The sequence below is a fragment of the Canis lupus genome, chromosome 21, assembly GCF_011100685.1.
Source record: "Canis lupus familiaris isolate Mischka breed German Shepherd chromosome 21, alternate assembly UU_Cfam_GSD_1.0, whole genome shotgun sequence".
Classification (NCBI taxonomy): Eukaryota; Metazoa; Chordata; class Mammalia; order Carnivora; family Canidae; genus Canis; species Canis lupus.
Genome location: NC_049242.1, coordinates 21,464,833 through 21,483,430, shown reverse-complemented (window position 1 = coordinate 21,483,430; position 18,598 = coordinate 21,464,833). Strand labels below are relative to the sequence as shown.

The 18,598-nt window shown below is 40.2% G+C and overlaps 1 protein-coding gene across 3 annotated transcripts in view; it reads right to left on the bottom strand.

Moving 5' to 3' along the window:
- Positions 1-18,598, bottom strand: part of PAK1 (p21 (RAC1) activated kinase 1) — a 144,826-nt gene that overhangs the window by 42,074 nt on the left and 84,154 nt on the right. For all 3 annotated transcript variants that reach the window (XM_038568521.1, XM_038568520.1, XM_038568519.1), the window contains exons 3-5: positions 7,247-7,347; positions 6,513-6,660; positions 3,244-3,281 (exon numbers count right to left, since the gene is read on the bottom strand). In XM_038568521.1, the coding sequence (XP_038424449.1) occupies positions 3,244-3,281; positions 6,513-6,660; positions 7,247-7,347 (287 nt within the window). The remainder of the gene's footprint in view (positions 1-3,243; positions 3,282-6,512; positions 6,661-7,246; positions 7,348-18,598) is intronic.

Below are 18,598 nucleotides of genomic sequence, written 5' to 3'. Positions count from 1 at the left end.
GTTTTAATTTAATTTAATTGTACTAAACCAGGTTTTTACCAAGCAGGTGTTATCCTCTCTGCCATATGGCATGAGCCCCAGGGCTCCTCCTCCTCATGAACGAACAACATAGCTATGGCTTTACTGTAGTCTCCTTTATAAGACCTCTCTGACATTATCTTTCTCAGTTCCCTGTCACAGTGAAAGTATCCTGGACTAGGATTCCAAAGACCCTAATTCTAATCTGATTCTGCCATTATCACTAATTAAGAGTCTTCAAGAAAGTCTGTTTTTCTACCTGTGAAATGGGGATGGATAATGCCTTCTTCACAAGGTAACTGTGAGGACTAACCATACTAACCACAAATAGTTATTATTAGCACAGTGCCTGGCACACATTGGCCACTCAATAAATGATAGCTGTCATTCTGTAAAAGCATAAACATATTTGTACCACAAAGCACAGCTCAGCTTTGATTAGGCCCCTTCTTCAATAATTTACTATTCAGGGATCCCTGGGTGGCGCAGCGGTTTGGCGCCTGCCTTTGGCCCAGGGCGCGATCCTGGGGACCCGGGATCGAGTCCCACGTCGGGCTCCCGGTGCATGGAGCCTGCTTCTCCCTCTGCCTGTGTCTCTGCCTCTCTCTCTCTCTCTCTGTGACTCTCATAAATAAATAAAAATTTAAAAAAAAAAAATAAATAAATAATTTACTATTCAATAATGGGGACAAACTCCCAAAGACCTTAACACTTATAAATTCTTTCCTCTCCTTTTTTTCTTTTTTTTTTTCTTTCCTCTCCTTTAATTATATCTCTTCCATTTGATGAAAGAATGAACCAGGGCAAAACAATGCAGACTGGGAATCAGATACTACTGCCATTATCCTTTCTCTATTTCAGTTTTATTATCTATAAAACAAGGATAATAACCCAACTTATTAAACTCCTGTAAGGATTAAAAGACAATAAATAAGAAAAGACCCAATATGTTACAAAGGCTGGACATGTGAACATTTTTTATGACTGATAGGAATATAAGTGACTCAGAGTCGACCAATCCCTACTGCTGGAAGTGTGGATTAAAGTATTTTGATGGTGACTCAGTATTGTTAGAACTTACTATTCCCTTGTTTAAAATTCTATAATTGCTTCTAATTACCTTTAAGATAAAGATAAAACTTCTACATGATCTGACCTGCCACCATTCCTCCTCATCACCCATTTCTAGTCCACTCACACTTCACATTCCAATCATAACAAACTACTTGCAGTTCCTTATAAAACCATACCTTGTGAATCTCTTTGTCTTTGCACATGCTATTTATTTTCTCTTCGTCTGGAATATCCTCATCTCTCCTTAATTCTTGCCCTAGATAACAAACTCCTCAATTCAGACTCTACTATCAAGAAGTTTTCTCTTATCCATCCAACCTTTCATTCAATAAATGGTTACTTGCCAGATGCCATGGATACAGCAATTAACAAGTCAGACATAGCCCCTGGCTTCATGAAGTTTAAGCATACTGTACTGTAACTGTGCCTTCACAATGCTCATAAGACTGGCAGATTCTTAGAAGTTGGGACAATGTCTGATTCATTTCCACATTGTCATTTCTCCAAACAGGACCTGGCAAAGAGTGGGGGTTCTGTAAATATTTCATAAATCAATATGACAAAACCACCTTTCTATAAGAGAAAGCATCAGGTGTAAAGAATCACAGTATTCTCTTATATATTTCACAGCTTACTATTTATAAGACCCTTACAAACATCAACGTCTCATTTTATCTGCTCTGAAAAATGGAATTTATAGGTTGAGCAAGGCAGAAACCTTTGAGGTCATCTAGCTTTTTTTTTTTTTTTAAGTTTTTTATTTTAATTCCAGTACAGTTACCATGCAATGTTCTATTAGTTTTAGGTATACAATATAGTGGTGGAGCAACTCTACACATTACATAGTGTTCATCACAATAAGTGTACTTCTTAATCCCCCCACACCACTATTTTACCCATTCCCCACCTCCCCTCTGGTAACTATCAGTTTGTTCTCTATAGTTAAGACTCTGTTTCTTGGTTTCCTCTCTTTTTTTTTTCTCCTTTGCTCATTTGTTGTTTCTTAAATTCCACATGCAAGTGAAATAATATGGTATTTGTCTGTGACTGACTTATTTCACTTAGCATGATACTCTCTAGCACCACCCATGTTGTGGCAAATAGCAAGACTTCATTCTTTTTTATGGCTGAATAATATTCCATCATACACACGCATACACACAGATGCATACATACACACAAGCATACACACACTTCTTCTTTATCCATTCATTTACCAAAGGACACTTGGGCAGATTCCATAATTTGGCTATTGTAAAAAATGCTGCTATAAATATAGGGGGCATACATTTTTTGGATTCCTGTTTTATATTCTTTGGGTAAATATTACTGGATCATAAGGTAGTTCTACTTTTAAAGTTTTGAGGTTGAGGTCATCTAGTTTCACTTTCTAGCCCAATTCTTCAGTGATTCCTATAATATGCCTTCAAGTGACAGGGCATTCACTACAATGTGAGAACAGAATGAATGACCTTAAATAAACAGAATCTGCTCCCTTCAACAACTAGTCTTAATCCAGGTTTTGTAGACCCTAACAACAAAAAAGAGGGAATTCTCTTCTAAATTCAGATATCTGAAGATATGTTCAGGTAAGGCAAAGTATATCATCCTCATTTTTTTGATGAAAAAAATAAGTTCAGAAAGGCAAACTGGCTTTCCCAAAGTTCAAAGCTACAGATGACAAACTGAGTCTATATGTCAGTTCTGGTTCCAAGATTAGGATTTCTGAACCCTGAGCAGCCCCGGTGGCTCAGCAGTTTACCGCCACCTGCAGCCCAGGGTGTGATCCTGGAGACCCTGGATCGAGTCCCACGTCAGGCTCCCTGCATGGAGCCTGCTTCTCCCTCTGCCTGTCTCTGCCTCTCTCTCTCCTCCCTGTGCATTCTCATGAATAAATAAATTTTTAAAAATCTTTAAAAAAAAAAAAAGGGATTTCTGAACCCTAAAAAATTAAATCTGGAAGGAATACCCACTGTTTATTAAGCCCAATTCCTTGACTATATAGATATAAGGGCTGGAGGAGGGGTGGGGAATGGAGTGACCAAGATGAGTGTCTCCCAGTAGATGCAGTCCAGGCTCTGCATCTACTATACTATCTTGATCCCTAATTACGAGGCCTGCACATATCCGAAAAAGAAAATAAAGACTTACCAAAGTGTTAGAAGAATTATAATCCTCAGCTGATTTATCTGCAAACGGAAAAAGACAGGGGACTCAGTAAATATAATTATAATTAATCCATTCTTGCGAGCTAAAGAAGCCTATCCAGTCAAGCACTTGCCAAGCTCAGAGAATAATAATAATATTACTGGTACTATGGCCTGACACCAGCACATTCTGTGTATACATGACCTCCTTTAATCCTCACTACAGCTCTGAGTACTATTAGTATGTCTACTGTTAGAGGTTTGGAAACTGAGGTTCAGAGAAGTTAAGTAATTTGCCCAGGGTATACACAGGTTAAGTAGGAATCAACATTTGAATCCTGGTCTAATTCTTTTTTTTTTTTTTTCTGGTCTAATTCTAAATACTATGCTAGAACTATACCCACATCATCCACTATGTATCATCATCAGGTTTCAATGGTCAAGGAAATTTCCTGCAATCTAAGAGAAAGGGAAAGAATTCATGTCCTGAGCTATCTATGACAAATCATGACCATCTTGTGGCTTCAGCTTTTAGAAAGGATCCTTCTACATCAATGTCTATTCCCTACAGGGAAAGAAAAATTAAGGCTTAGGAAAAGAGAAACATTAATCATGTCAAGTCTAACTTAAGGCAGGGTCTTGTTTCTAAGAACAGATTCAAGCTTCCTCAATGAGGCAATTATCACATTTCATTGATTCTGAAATGTAAATTTTTTCACATTAACATCTCTGAAAGAGAGATGTGTCCTACAATCAAAAGTGTTTCATGGCTTAATCGGCAACTTTTTTTCTTTACTGGTATATAAAATAATGGTGCAGCTTACAATTAATGATATCTTAGATTTAATAAAATATGAAACATACTCAATGGAGATCTTAGCAAGAAAGTAAGTTTAAATGCCAAATAGTGTATTTGGTTTTATTTTTTAATTCCTATAGGCCTAAGAAGAAACTGACTTAGCCAGTTCAACACCAATGGAATTAAGGAGGAGAAATATTCTACCAAATCCAACATATTCCTCACCAAGAACCAAGTCCAGAGAATGTCCAAGATCCCAATTCCATCATATAAGAAAGTGTCAGGTACAGCATCTTTGATCCTACGACAAATCAGGAACCCACAAGCTATGACAATATATTCTTTAAAAAGCCCTGAATAGCCAGCTGCACCCTGGAGAAATTAATTCAGGATACACTTTAAACATAATTCCATCACTTATCAGTTGATTCACCCTGAGTAAGTCACTCAGTTTCTCTGAACCCAATTAATTTCTCCGAGTCTGTGAAATGGGAATTATAGTCCTTGCCATACCTACCCCCAAAGCCATCAGGAGGATCAGTAAGATAATTTATGTGCAAGCATATAAATTGAGATAGTGTTCTCAGAACCAACAGTATGAGAAGGGAAGTAGGAAAAGGAGAGAGATCGCATTAAAAATAAACTGTGTCAAAAATACAATTTTGCCTAGAATTGGCCCTGGTCTTCAACTTCTAAAAAAACTAAAAATTCTGCACTTGAGTGTGAGCACACACACATATACATGTGTGTACAAATTTATACACACAGAAGATGTATGAATACATATCTATACATATACCGTGTTATTCATATATGCATGCACAGGTGATCACAAACATATTTATCTGAATGTATATCTATATACATGTTAATCATGAATATTTAAGTGGACTTTGATTCCAACAAAGCTATGCTTCCAAATACATATTTGGTACTTGTACACATCTACACACATGTAGATATAAACATAGAGATTCTTCCAAAGACTTCACTTTGAGGCTTTCAAAGCCAGCTTCTATTCTAATCTGACATTCATAACAAATGCCTTCAAACACAAACTCTAATCTCCTGACTAGAAAACTCTCCCACCCAGCACTCCCCAACCCCAATTCCTCCTTGGAATGCTGAGTCCCTCAATGAGAGAAGTGAGACAGAGCCAGCAGGGCCAGACGTGAGGAAGGAAATACTGCTGGGAACATGCATGACCCTCTCCTGGGTACCACCATGGCAGCATGGGAAAAGCTGCAGTTTGTCATCCTCACCATCTGTGCCTTTTGATACACGCCAGATACTTGCTGGGAAAAGCATCCTTCAAAATTAGCTAGTTCATCATGGTTCTCACCTTCTCCAACAATACTGCTCTTTGAAAGAGACAACATGAATATTGGAAATAGCACCAGACTTGGAGTTAAGAGACCAGCTCTGCCACCAATTTAGGCATATAGAAAAGGCCTTTTTTGCTTTAATGTCTATAAACAAGGGGGAATTGGAAGTAGTATATACTGAGGATACATCTTTCTCTGATATTCAAAGATGCCACTATAAAAGGCAAGTTTCTAGAAATGTAGGCCTTATGATTACAGATCTTAGAAGAGAAAAATCTCTCCGCTATGGAAGGAGGTGCTCCAAATAGTTACTAGAGGCAAGTAAACTCAAAAGATGTTGGTCTTAGAATTAGAGGACCTGGATTCTAATCCCAATTCTGTCATTAAAAACACTGAAAAACAGTCCATTACAGACAAGGTATATCTAAAGTCCATTTATTATTAGTGGCCTGTTTTACATTTGATTGATAAAAATTAACTCATTGAAGAAGAAATTGGGCCTGCCTACCTAAAAGATACACATTAAATGTGTTATTAAATAACTTAATGATATTAAAATTAATAATGATAATGATAGTTAAATTTCCATGGTGCTGTTTTACAAACTGTAAAGAACCTTCATATCGATGAGCTCATTTATTCTTCACTACAACCTCTTGAGACAGGAATTATCATTCCCATTTTGAGACTCAATATGTATGTGTCATGTTACTTTTTAAAAATGTGCAATTTCTGGGGATCCCTGGTGGCTCAGCGGTTTAGCGCCTCCCTTCGGCCCAGGGTATGATCCTGGAGATGGAGACCCGGGATAGATCCCACATCAGGCTCCCTGCATGGAGCCTGCTTCTTTCTCTGCCTGTGTCTCTGCCTCTCTCTCTCTCTCTCTCTGTCTCTCTGTGTCTCTCATGAATAAATAAACAAAATCTTTAAAAAAAAATGTGCAATTTCAGAGTAAAGACTCTCAAGTTTGATGCAAAAATCCATCATTTGGGCTCTCAAATCCAGAATTTTATTTTAGTTAAAGTATTATCTCTGCTCTTTCTAATACTTTCTTCCCTTACCTCATACTAACAGGCATGTGGAGCTTTTTTACCCAGGTGAAAACCCCTTTTTTCCCCCGCTAGACTGCTCTGGATTCAATCCCCATACCTGTAAAGCTCATGTACTTCTGGCTGTTAGAAGTCTTCTTTGAGTTATAAAATTCCAATACATCCAGAACAGCCTGTGGGTTTTTCTTCTGCTCTGACTTTGTGATATTTGATGTTTGAAGCAAGCGAGCCCACTGCTCTGGCATCCCCTATAAGAGAGGCATACAATGTTATCAGGAAGGAATAGTCAGAGGAGATCCTGAAGGAAACTCTCATAACCTGCTGGCAGTTAAAGACAGGTTTAGTCATTCTTTTTTTTTTTTTTTTTTTTTTTTTTTTTTTTTTTTTTTTTTTTTAGGTTTAGTCATTCTTACTCTCTATACCGTCAGAGCTCTATACAAGCTTTTTTTTTTTTAAATACTTCCTACCTCATTGTATTAGTCATTTCTTGAGGTGTTTGCTCTTTCAGTAGCCTATTCCTCCTTTAGAACAGGATCTATGTATGATTTGTTTTTATGTTATCGGTGTCCAGCACAAACCCAACTGCCAAAGAGTCATTTAACAGAGGTCTAGTTAAGGCATGGAGACCCAAAGGCTTCTCTGGTACAATTCTGGAGGTAAAGAATATGTCTCTCTCATGAATATAAGAAGATAGTAACGAGGGTCTCAGGCAAAGACCGGAGTCAGGAATACTAAGGAAAAAAAAAATGAATCTAAAAAAAAATTTTTTTTTAATGAATCTAGCATAGTCAGAACTCTCAAAGACCAAAGGCCTTTGTGTGACCCAGGACTTACTGTAAACTCCCCTGTGACAGCATCAAAACCAACATGAATTGTGTGCTCAAAATCTGAAGGAAGAGAAATCTCTGGCCGTTCCTTCTCCTTCTTTTTATTTGCTGCAAGAGAAAGAGAGAAAAGAAAATGAAAAACATTATTATATTTCTTGGCTTATTTAACTCTTTGTTGAGCTGTGGGCTCCTTTAAAGGCTAAAGGCTGTCTATTTCACATAAGTATTGACAGAACCAAATGCCAGACTTAGATCGAAACAGGTGCTCAAAGCATGATTTAAGAACTTAATTTTTTTGTTGAACTAAAGTAAGGGAGGGAAAGAAAGAATATTTCTCAGATTTTAAAGTCCTGGCTCTACCACTAACGAGCCATTTGACTCCAGGGCAAGTCATTTCCTTTTTCTGAACCCTGGTTTTCCCCATCTATTAAAAGAGAAGGCTCAGGTAAATGGCCTCTAAAGATGCTTCCAACTTTGACATCCTATATTGTATGAGCTCCTGCGGCCTGCATCCTACTGGTTTCACATTTGATTATGGACTGGTTTTAATGTTCTCTAAATTTAGAGAATTTTAGATCTAGGTGCTATTTTACCAATAAAAACTACTAATATTTTATCAGATGTTTACCAGACAATGTTTCTAGTTCTTTATATGTATGAATTCACTTTAGACTCCTGGCAACCCTATCAGATAACTATCCTCCTTATTTTGCAGGTAAAGAAACTGAAGTACGGAATTAGGTTACTTGCTCAAGATCACGTGGTTAGTAATTGGCAGTATCCAGACACAAACCCAGGCAGTCTGGCCAGAGCCTGAGCTCAAAACCACTAAACTCTACTGCCTTCTCAGGCTAGGAGCTTAAAGGATCATTAAGACCAAATACTTGTAGTCATCCCTCTCCCATTGGGTCTTACATAAAATAGATATTCACTGAGATCCTGCTGACCTAGCAGAAAAAGCTGCAACATTTAAGTAACTGTACCATAAAAGTACCCTTGTTGGGGGTTCAATTATGTTCCCCAAATTCATATGTCCTAACTCCAAGTAGCTCAGAATGTGACCTTATTTGGAAATAGGGTCATTGCAGATTTAAATTATGTTAGGTCATACTGAAGCAGGGTGGATCCCTAATCCAGTTAAGACTGATATCCTTACAAAAATAAGAAATTTGGAGACAGAAACACACAAGAATACCATATGAAGATGAAGAACAATGTCAGAGTAATGCTTTTTCAAGTTTAGAAGCACCAAAGATTGCCAGCAAACTACCAGAAGCTAAGGGAGAGGCATGAAACAGATTTTTCTTAACAGCCCTCAGAAGGAAACAACCCTACAGACAACTTGATCTTGGAATTCTAGCCTCCAGAACTAAAACAATAATTTCTGTTGTTTAAGCAGCCTAGTTTGTGGTTCTTAGTTATAGAAGGTCTGGTAAATATAACCCTCTTCCAATTAAAAGGCGTTTCAAGGTTTTGGTATCAGGCTACACCTTAGCAGGCATTTGCAAATACAATCCCACTGAAACAGGCTTGAATACCTTCCAAGGCTCAGCCAGATAATCTTTCTTCTTAGATAGGAACCTACACAGCCCAGATTTTAAACATCTGTAGAAACCCTCCTTATTTCTCCAGCAAAGGCTCTTCCTCCATCAATTCTAGGGAAGAAGCATAAGGAATACAATCTATGATACTGTAATAGTGCCATATGGTGACAGAGGGCAGCTATACTTGTGGTGAACATAGCATAATGTATAAACTTGTTGAATCACTATGTTGTACACCTGAAACTAATGTAATGTGTGTCAACTATACTCCAATAAAAACAAATTTTTAAAAAATATATGCTGTGGACTAAAATAGACCCCCAAATCCATAGTTAAGGCCCTAATGTTCAAGAAGAGCAGAATTGCATATATATGATCCACTTGTGCTGCCTTTCCAGGTTGACTTGTCTGAGACTTACTACCAGACTGAATATTCCTACAGGTCAAAAGAAGTATCAGTATACCTTATAGTACTTTATAACAGACTTATATTTAATAATAATTACAATAATCACCTTCATTCATATCATGCTCTAGTGCTTACAAAACACTCTCACATACATTACTTCATTAGAGCCTCAAAACAACTGTGTGATGAGCAGGGCAGTGGTTATGATGCCTATTTGAGAGAAGAAGAAACAGGAGTTCCAAGAAGTTAAGTAACCTGCACAAGGTCACAGAGCAAGTTAGAAGCAGATCTGCAACCAGAACTGTGGTTTTCAGACTCCCAGCCCTAATCAAGGCCTTCCTACTCTGTTGCTCTGCCTCTTATGGACTACTGCTGCTCATGACTATGTGATCACTCCTCTTTCTCCTTATCTCTCTTCCATTGAGTCTCTAGGTTACTAATGATTTCCCCTTCTATACAGTGATCAAATTTATCCACTTCTCCATTTGCATTGCCACCACCCTATTTCAGGGCATTGTTTGTCTATGGCCTGGATGATTCTAATAGTAACTTGTCACCTGCATTCTGATCCTTTCCAATGAAGACAGCAGCTAGGGTGATCTATAGCCTTGCTATTTAAAGCAGCATCAGCACAACTTGGGAGATCATTGGAAATGTAGGATCTCAAGCTCCAACTCAGACCCACTGAATCAGAATCTGAATTTTAATGAGATCCCAAATGATTCACATGCATATATATAAAAGTTTAAGAATTAAGAGAATGAGAAGACAAACCACAAGTAAAAAGAAAATATTTGCAAAAGATATATCTTTTTTTTTTAAGATTTTATTTATTTATTTATTCATAGAGACCCAGAGAGAGAGAGAGGCAGAGACACAGGCAGAGGGAGAAGCAGACTCCATGCAGGGAGCCCGATGTGGGACCCGATCCAGGGTCTCCAGGATCACACCCCGGGCTGCAGGCGGCGCCAAACCGCTGCGCCACCGGGGCTTCCCACAAAAGATATATCTGATAAAGGACTGCTATCCAAAATATACAGAGAACTCTTAAAACTTAACAATAAGATAATCTGATTAATAAAACAGGCAAAGACTTGAAAAGATAATTCACCAAAGAAGATAAATAGATGAAAAAAGATGTGCAACAGCATTTGTCATTAGGGAATTGCAAATTAAAATGACAATGAAATACCATAATATACCTATTTGAATAGCCAAAATTCAAATGCAGACAAGAATACGGAACAAGAATGTTTATTCCTTCCTGGTGGAATGCAAACTGATAGTCACTTTGGAAAACAGGTTGGCAGTTTCTTAAAAAACTAAACACACTCTTACCATACAATCCAGCAATTATACTCTTTGGTATTTACCCAAATGACCTAAAAACATGTTCACATAAAAAACTGCACACAAATATTTATAGCAGCTTTATTCATAATTGCCAAAACTCAGAAGCAACCAACATATCTTTCTTTCAGTAGGTGAATGGATAAATAAACTGTGGTACCTCCAGGAAATGGAATATTATTTAGCACTAAAGAGAAATGAGCTATTAAGCCATGAGAAGATAATGAAGAATCTTAAATACATATTACTAGGAAAAGAAACCAATCTGAAAAGACTTAATCCAATATGATTCCAACTATATGATATTCTAGAAAAGGCAAAATTATGTAAATAGGGATCCGTGGTTGTCAGAGGTTAGGAGGGAGGGAGAGAGGGATAAGCAGAGCACAGAGGAATTTTAGGGCAGTGAAACTACTCTGTATGACTATAATTGTGGATATATATACTCATACATTTGTCCAAACCCAGAGTATACAAACACCAAGAATGAACCCTAATGTAAAATACAGACATAAAATGAATATGATGTGTTGATGTAGGTTCATCAGTTGTAACACATGTACCCACCCTGGTACAAGATGTTAATAGTGGGAAAGGTTGTACACACGTGGGGGCAGTTGGTACCAATGTACCTTCCACTCAATTTTGCTGTGAACCTAAAACTGCTACTTTCTTTTAAATTTTCAGAAGCTGTGCTCTACAAACTTGTACCTTCTTCTTAACCTCCTGCTACTAACATTTCATATACTCTATACCAACTACACTGAACCAGTTATGTCACCAAACATAATTGGCTCTTTTATACCTCTTCACATTTTCTCAAGCTACACCCTTTGCTTATGAATCCTGCCTTGTCTTTTCCTTTCCCTTGCTACCTCAGCCTTTTATTTACCCTTTTCAGGTCTCATTTAAAGGTTATCTCTTCTCTGAAGCTCTCCCTGATCTCCGGGTTGGGTAGTCCTTCACCTCTCCTCTGTTCTCACAGCACCATTTTAGTAATTGCCTATTTTAAGGGTTTATCTTCCAACCAGACTGAGTCCCAAGTACAGGGGCCATGTCTAATTCATCATGGATCCCCAACAGCTAGCACATACCTGGCATAAAACAGATGCTCAGACAGTGAGTGAAGAAAGGAATAAATGGCCAAATACCTAACTCAATCTGGCAAGGGCCTAAGGAATCTGTTAAAGACAGGTTAAATTCCCTCCAGGACAAGAATAAATGTTTCATTTTTATGAGGTCTAACCTAACTTTCACAATCTTTGTTACCCAGCCACCTGGGTTAGCCACCTCTGTTAGTCCTGTATGAAAACCCTATCCTGTGGGAGCTCAATACACTGGTCAAAAGAAAATCTGAAGTCCTGATGCCTCCACAGACCAAGGATAATCCTGATGAAAGGCAGCAAAATGGGGGATGGAGGGTGGGAGAGGAGGAAGAAGGAACAAGGTCTACAGTCCAGGCCAGTTTTGCCCCTCTTATACCATACAGTCCAGGTTCTCAGTTTTCTCATTTGAACAATGGACAACAGACTAGATTTTAAGGACCCTTCCAGGTCCTATAGTCCATGAGTCTATGAAAACAGAAAGATGAAGACTCTCAAGGCTCTGTAGCTACTTACTGACATGGCACCCACAGTTTGTAACAGATATTCCATTCACATCAACTCATATAATCACCACCATCCTGAAAGGCAATTTTTACTTGTAGATTAGGAAACTGAAGCACAGGCTTGCCTACAGTTATAGAAATGACTGAAATTCAAAAGGTATGGCTTCAAAGTGGAAGCCCATTACATTCTGTTTTACCTTCCATAAAGACTTTCAGGTTAAGTCAAGAAAACATACTTTGGTAAAATAATGAAAGGAAATAACATTAAATAAGAACTTATCATGTGTAAGATACCATAACACACATTATTTTCCTTAATTCTTAAAATCCTATGAGATAGATTATTACTGCTACCATTTTACAGATGAGGAGACTAAAAAAACAAACAAACAAAAACCCTAAAACCATTAAATAATTTGCTTAAGCTCACACAGTGAGTAATAAGTGAGATTTGAACCCAGGTCTGATTCCAAAGTTTCTTTCCTTAGTGTCTTATGAGAACTATTTGCCTACATGCCAACTGCTAGGGTTTAAGTTATTTACGCACTTGGCAATTTCCCTTCCAGAAGCAGCTGCTTTTAGAAAAGGAAGGCCAAGAGTTTACCAGGGCCCAAATTAAGCAGGTCATTTATGACATAAGTCCATCTGTCTTACTCATAGCTAGAATGCACGGAACATGGTGCAGGACTTTGGAATTACTTACTATTCCTAAATTTCCTCTGATCTAGTTACTTAGAAGATTGTAGGGAAGAGCAATTATGTTATTTTTATGTTTTATTTAGATTTTTGCTTTAAACTTTATTTAGATTTTTTATACTTTAAAACTTTGTATATATTATTTCTAATTTATGTTATTACAATATAATATGCCATCATAGCCATGGAATGTCAATACAAAAGAAACTCCAGTAATGGAGACACAGAAAAAGAGTGGCTCAGAGGATGGGTAGTCCAGAGAAAAGAGCATCAAGGAAATGAAATTATTTAATGAACATGAACATACAGGGTCATGCTGAAAGTGGCTTCCACAGGTTACTCTTTGCCCCTTAACCTTTGCATGTATCTCCCATATTCCTACCTCTAAGTTTTTGCTCACTTTTCCTTCTCCTTGCTTTGGGATGCTCTAATCCAATCTCCCTGTTAAACTCTCAGTCATCTTTTGAAGACTGGCCCAAGCCTCACTTTTCCAGACCTTTCCTCCCTTTGTTAATTCCCAAGACACTGAGTCTGCCACACCACCATGCATTTAGTCATTTCCTGTCTTGTAGGATTCCTTGCTATTTTAAAGACTTACCTCTCTACTTAAAATGTAAGCTTCTTGAGGACCATAATCATGGCTTGTAATTATGATCATTACACTTCTGAATCTTCCATTGAAGACTCAACACAGAATTGGTTATTCAAGAACGCCCCCAAAATATTAGGAATAGACTGTTATTCTACCCCCCTGAAGAAAGAGACCCTCAAAGGTAAATTGACTCCACCTGCATCACAAAGCACATGAAGGTAAGACTCAGTTCATCCCGATCAAGACTTTTATCTTTTGTCATAACTTCTGATCCCTACTGACTGATTTGATTGGAAGCAACTACTGACAGAAATAACTGCTTAACATAGACCAGTGCATCCAGATCCAGAACTGGACTATAAAAAAAGGAAGGGCTTGAGTGAAGTGAGAGAGGAGGGAAGTACAGAGGTTAAAAAAAAAACTTTAGCTGGCAGGATTTATCCTAAGTTCTGTGCCATTTAGGCTGAGAATTCACTGGCTGGGGACCACCAGCCGGAAACAGGGTGCCTGAGGCAGGAAAGCAGGACAGAACTGGAGGAGTCATGTAGTCACAGAGCCACATGGCACTCCATAAACCCCTTCCTGGAAGTAGCAATCACCTCCCTCACTTATATAGCCCTTCACAAAGCCTTTCCACATTCACTGCCTCACTGGCTCCTTACAACAACTCTAAGAACCAGACAGTATGGATTATCCCCATTTCACAGTGGAGAAGACTGAAGTTAGAAAATTAAAAGAAATCTGTCCTGGACCAGAAGTCAGAGGAAGATAAATCCAATATTGTCTTTGCCATTAATTCACTTTATGATACTAAAAAAGTCACTTTCTTCTTCTGAGTTCAAGTCTTCAATCTGTAACATAGGTCACTGATCCATATTCAGGTACAGATAAAGATAGGTAAAAAAAAAAAAAAAAAAATCACCTTTCTGGAAAAGATAATACCCAAAAGAACTCATGAAAGATAAACAAGAATTGGTCAGGCAGAGGTGGAGAAGGGCATTCCAGAGGGCAAACAGACTTAAACAGACTAAACAAAGGCTCAGAAAACAGTGCTTTGTCCCAGCTTTCCACCTTCTCGTAAGTCAATCAAATTTAACAAACCCTTATTAGAAATGTACTCCAAGCTTGGGACTAAGAGGAGATACAATGGAGAAAATAAGGCAAATTCAGGATACTGTTAGGCCCATATCCCAAGGCCACAAACATCAGGCTGCCTGGGACAACTGCTGCTAGAAAAATTTTTTATGGTGACTAGCAAGTATGAGTCTAAAGGAATCTGATGAAAACCTATGTCCACACAAAAACTTATAAGTGAATGTTCATAGCATCATAGCAATATTATTCAAAACAGTCAAAAATCAGAAACCCAAATGTCCCTCAACTGATGAGCAGATAAACAAAATGTACATCAATACAACAAAATGCTATTCAGCTGTAAAAAGAAATGAAGTCTTGATCCATGCTACAACATGGATGAACCTTAAAAGCATTATGCTGAATGAAAGAAGCTAGTCACAAAAGGCTACATATTATATGATTTCATTTATATTAAATGTCCACAAAAGTCAAATCCATAGATAGAAAGTAGATCAGTGGTTGCCAGGGGCTTGGGGAAGAAGGAAATATAGTGAAGTACAGAGTTTCTTTTTAGGGTGGTGATAATGTACTGGAATTAGAGCATTGTGATGGTTGTACAATCTTTTGACTGTACTAAAAACCACTGAACCATATACTTTGACATGGTGAACTGCATGTGAATTAGATCTCAATTTTTTAAACAAATTAAATGTAACTTATATTAAAATAAAGAAGGCTGTATATAACTCGATGCAGAAAAAAAATTTGCTGATGGCAGGTGGGCAGATGAGGAGGCCTCAGCCGGGGACCAGATTGCTGTGGCTCAGGCAGTGTCTCCTATGGCAGTCTGGTCCCACTCAGCCTCACATGCTCTCCAAGGCTACAGGATGAGCCAGTGACTTGGCTGTCCCAGGTATGGTAGACCCAGCGGTGAACATCATCAGCTCAGCAGCCAAGAGTGTGCTGCTCAAGTGAGGCCTATGCGGAAGCCAAGAAAGAGGACTTAGCTGAGTGGCTCTACCAGCGTGGGTCTGCCCACTGGTGGTGATGTCTTCCTGATGCAGCTGACCACGGGCACCACCTTGTGTCAACATGCAATGCTGTCACTGAGGCCACCTGTGCTTTGGTCCCTGCCTGCCCAGCCCACGGTGTGGCCTTCCACATACACAGTGTATTGCCAGCTCTTTCATGGCCATTTTCATCAGCTGGTACCAAACAGAGCTGGGTGTGTCTGAAGTGCTTGTGTTTGAGACTGACAACCTGATGCTGTGAAAAAAACGAGAAAAGTGGTGCTGTGACTGGTGGAGGCAGCACGGCATGGTGTTTGCTTCCGCTTGCTTGCCCTTCGCACCTTGTACAATTTGAACAAGAGATTAAGTGGGAGCTACATGCCGCACCCCCAGCCCCCAATGCACCCATGGGTAAGGAGGATACCACCCAAAACTGCCATTGCAGCAGGGTTTCCCGCCCATGGCCCTGCATGACACCAGCAACCTGTGCAACCTTGACAAGCTGGTGAGAGAGATCTTGGGCTACTGCACCTGCCCAGACCAGTATCCCATGATCAAAGTCTCAGAGGGGAAATACCCCGTGGGAGACTCCAATCTCCTCACCTTTGTGAGGGTGCTGAGGAGCCATGTGAGGGTGTACATGGGTGGCGACTGGGATACTCCGGAGCACTTCTGGGTAAGCATGACCCTTGCTGCTCTTTCTTGGCCCACCACCAACCCCCGCCCAGGGCTCGTACCTTCTTCCCACAGAAGGTGTCGCCCACCCTCAGCCCTTGCACTGGCAGACCAGCCCCTGGGGGTGAGCGGTGGAGCTCCCCACCAGAGGTGACACAGCTCAAAGGCAGGATAAGAGACCTCCCTAAGGGCCTGGGATCAGCTGCACCCCCATCCTCATTCCTGCCGCTCCTCTGAGGACAGCACCTCCTTAGCCTCCTCAGCCCAGAGCAGCCCCAGGGGTGTCAGCAGTGAACTAGGGAGCAGCCTGGCCGGCGGCTGACCACAGGCATCCGGCATCCCCAGGACGGCCCTCAGCCCCATACAGCCAGTCCTGAGACCATCTGGATCAGGGGTGGCCCCATGGAGCCCCAGGAGGCAGGGAAGCCCAAATGTTGGCCCTTAGCCCTGCTGGGCCAGGAGCCAGAGCTGTGAGGAGCAGCCGTGCTGCTGGTGCGCAGCGACCAAGATGCGCAGCACTTGTGGGTGCCCTGGGTCAGGGTCAGTGGGGGCTCAGGCAGGAGCAGCCCCCAGACTCCCTGGGCTCACAGCCCTGCAGCCCCCTGGCCTCTCCACATCTCCAGCCTGTCCAGAGTTGGGAACCACACCAACTAGTATCTTCTATACCACCCTGCAGCTTGACCTGAAGCAGGAGCAGCAATTGTTCCAATGCTTGGAAGAGGAATTCCTGGCCAATGCCCAAGCCCTTGAGGCACTGTTGGCCGGACCCCTACTGGATCAGCTTCTGACCCAGCTCCTGACTCAGTGTACTATTCCTCCAACTCCTCCTCTTCATTCTTCAGTGTCCTGGGTGGCAAGTGTGGGCAACCTGGGGACTGTGGCTGGATGGCCAATGGGCTGCCCAGGCCCCAAAGCCTAGCCCTGTCCAGCTCTTCCAATGAAGGCAGCCCCTGCCCTGGTGTGAGGGGTCCATCAGATGCATCTGGGAGCCCCCCAGCTGGCCTGGAGCTCCTAATGACCTGGGCACAGGGCCAGATGGACACAGCCAAACCAAAAACTCTCATGCATCCCCATGCCACTGGGCCCTCACTGAATCTACAGAGCCTGGATCCTGGCTTGCTCTGCACTCAGTGAGCCCAAGGGCAGAGTGGGATTCCTGGATGTGGTGAACCAGCCCAGCTGCCCTCAGGCCTCCATTCCTTCTTTTCTTTTTCCTTTGTGGTCTTAACACCTCTGCATCAGGGAGCGCCCCCACCTCTGCCTCTCGTGCACCAGACCTCATGGGACCAGACCCCTTGGAACCACATGGCACAATGGGACCTCTGTACATTCCGGTTGGGTGATGAGCGTTACTGTTTAATTACTAATATTATTGAATGCCTTAGAGGAGGCCAATGAGGACCCTCTGAGGTTTTGTGGCCCTGCAGAGCCTGACAGTAACATATTTTTCTAGCCAAAAGAAAACTAGAAAAAGCATTTGCTAAAATTTTATATCCAATTGGGATGTCTGGGTGGCTCAGCAGTTGAGCATCTGCCTTTGGCTCAGGGCGTGACCCTGGAGTCCCAGGATGGAGTCCCACACTGGGGTTCCTTCATGGAGCCTGCTTCTCCCTCTGCCTAAGTCTCTGCTCCTCTCTCTCTGTGTCTCTCATTAATAAATAAATAAAATCTTTAAAAACAATTTTATATTCAATTGTGATTAAAACCTCTTAGCAAACTATGATTACCAGGGAACTTGACTTAATCTAATAAAAGCTAATTACCAAAAACACTAGAACCAACATCATACTTAATGGTAAAATGTTGACAGTTTTTCCTCTGAGATTACAAATAAGATAAGGATATTACATCTATTTGTTGTAATCCTGAAGGTATTAGCCAATGAAACTAGGAAAGAAGCAGCAGCAGCATAGGGAGAAGGATTAGAAAGGAAGAAACAAAACTATCACAATTTACATATAATAGGATTGTGTATACAAACAGAAAAAATTCAAATAGGGAAAGAATCTTCGTAACTTAGAACTGGTACAGACTCCAAAACAGAACAGAAAGCACTGGAAAGGAAATAATAAATTAACTCTACTAAATTCTATCAGTGACATCATGTCATGCATACATCAAAGATACCACTAAGTGCATAAATGAAGATATTTGTAATCTATATAACTGGCAAAAGGCTTATATCTAGATATCTACAAATCAATAAAAAAAAATTCTTATATGGACAAAAAACTTGACCAGGTGCTTCACAAAAAGTATACCCAAATGGCCAATTAATATGAAAAGCTGCTCAACCTCGTTAAAGACTGACAATCCTAAGCAGTGACAAAAAGTGATGCAAGCACAACTCTTATTCACTGCTGGTGGAAATATGAACTGAACAGCTATATGTCTGAA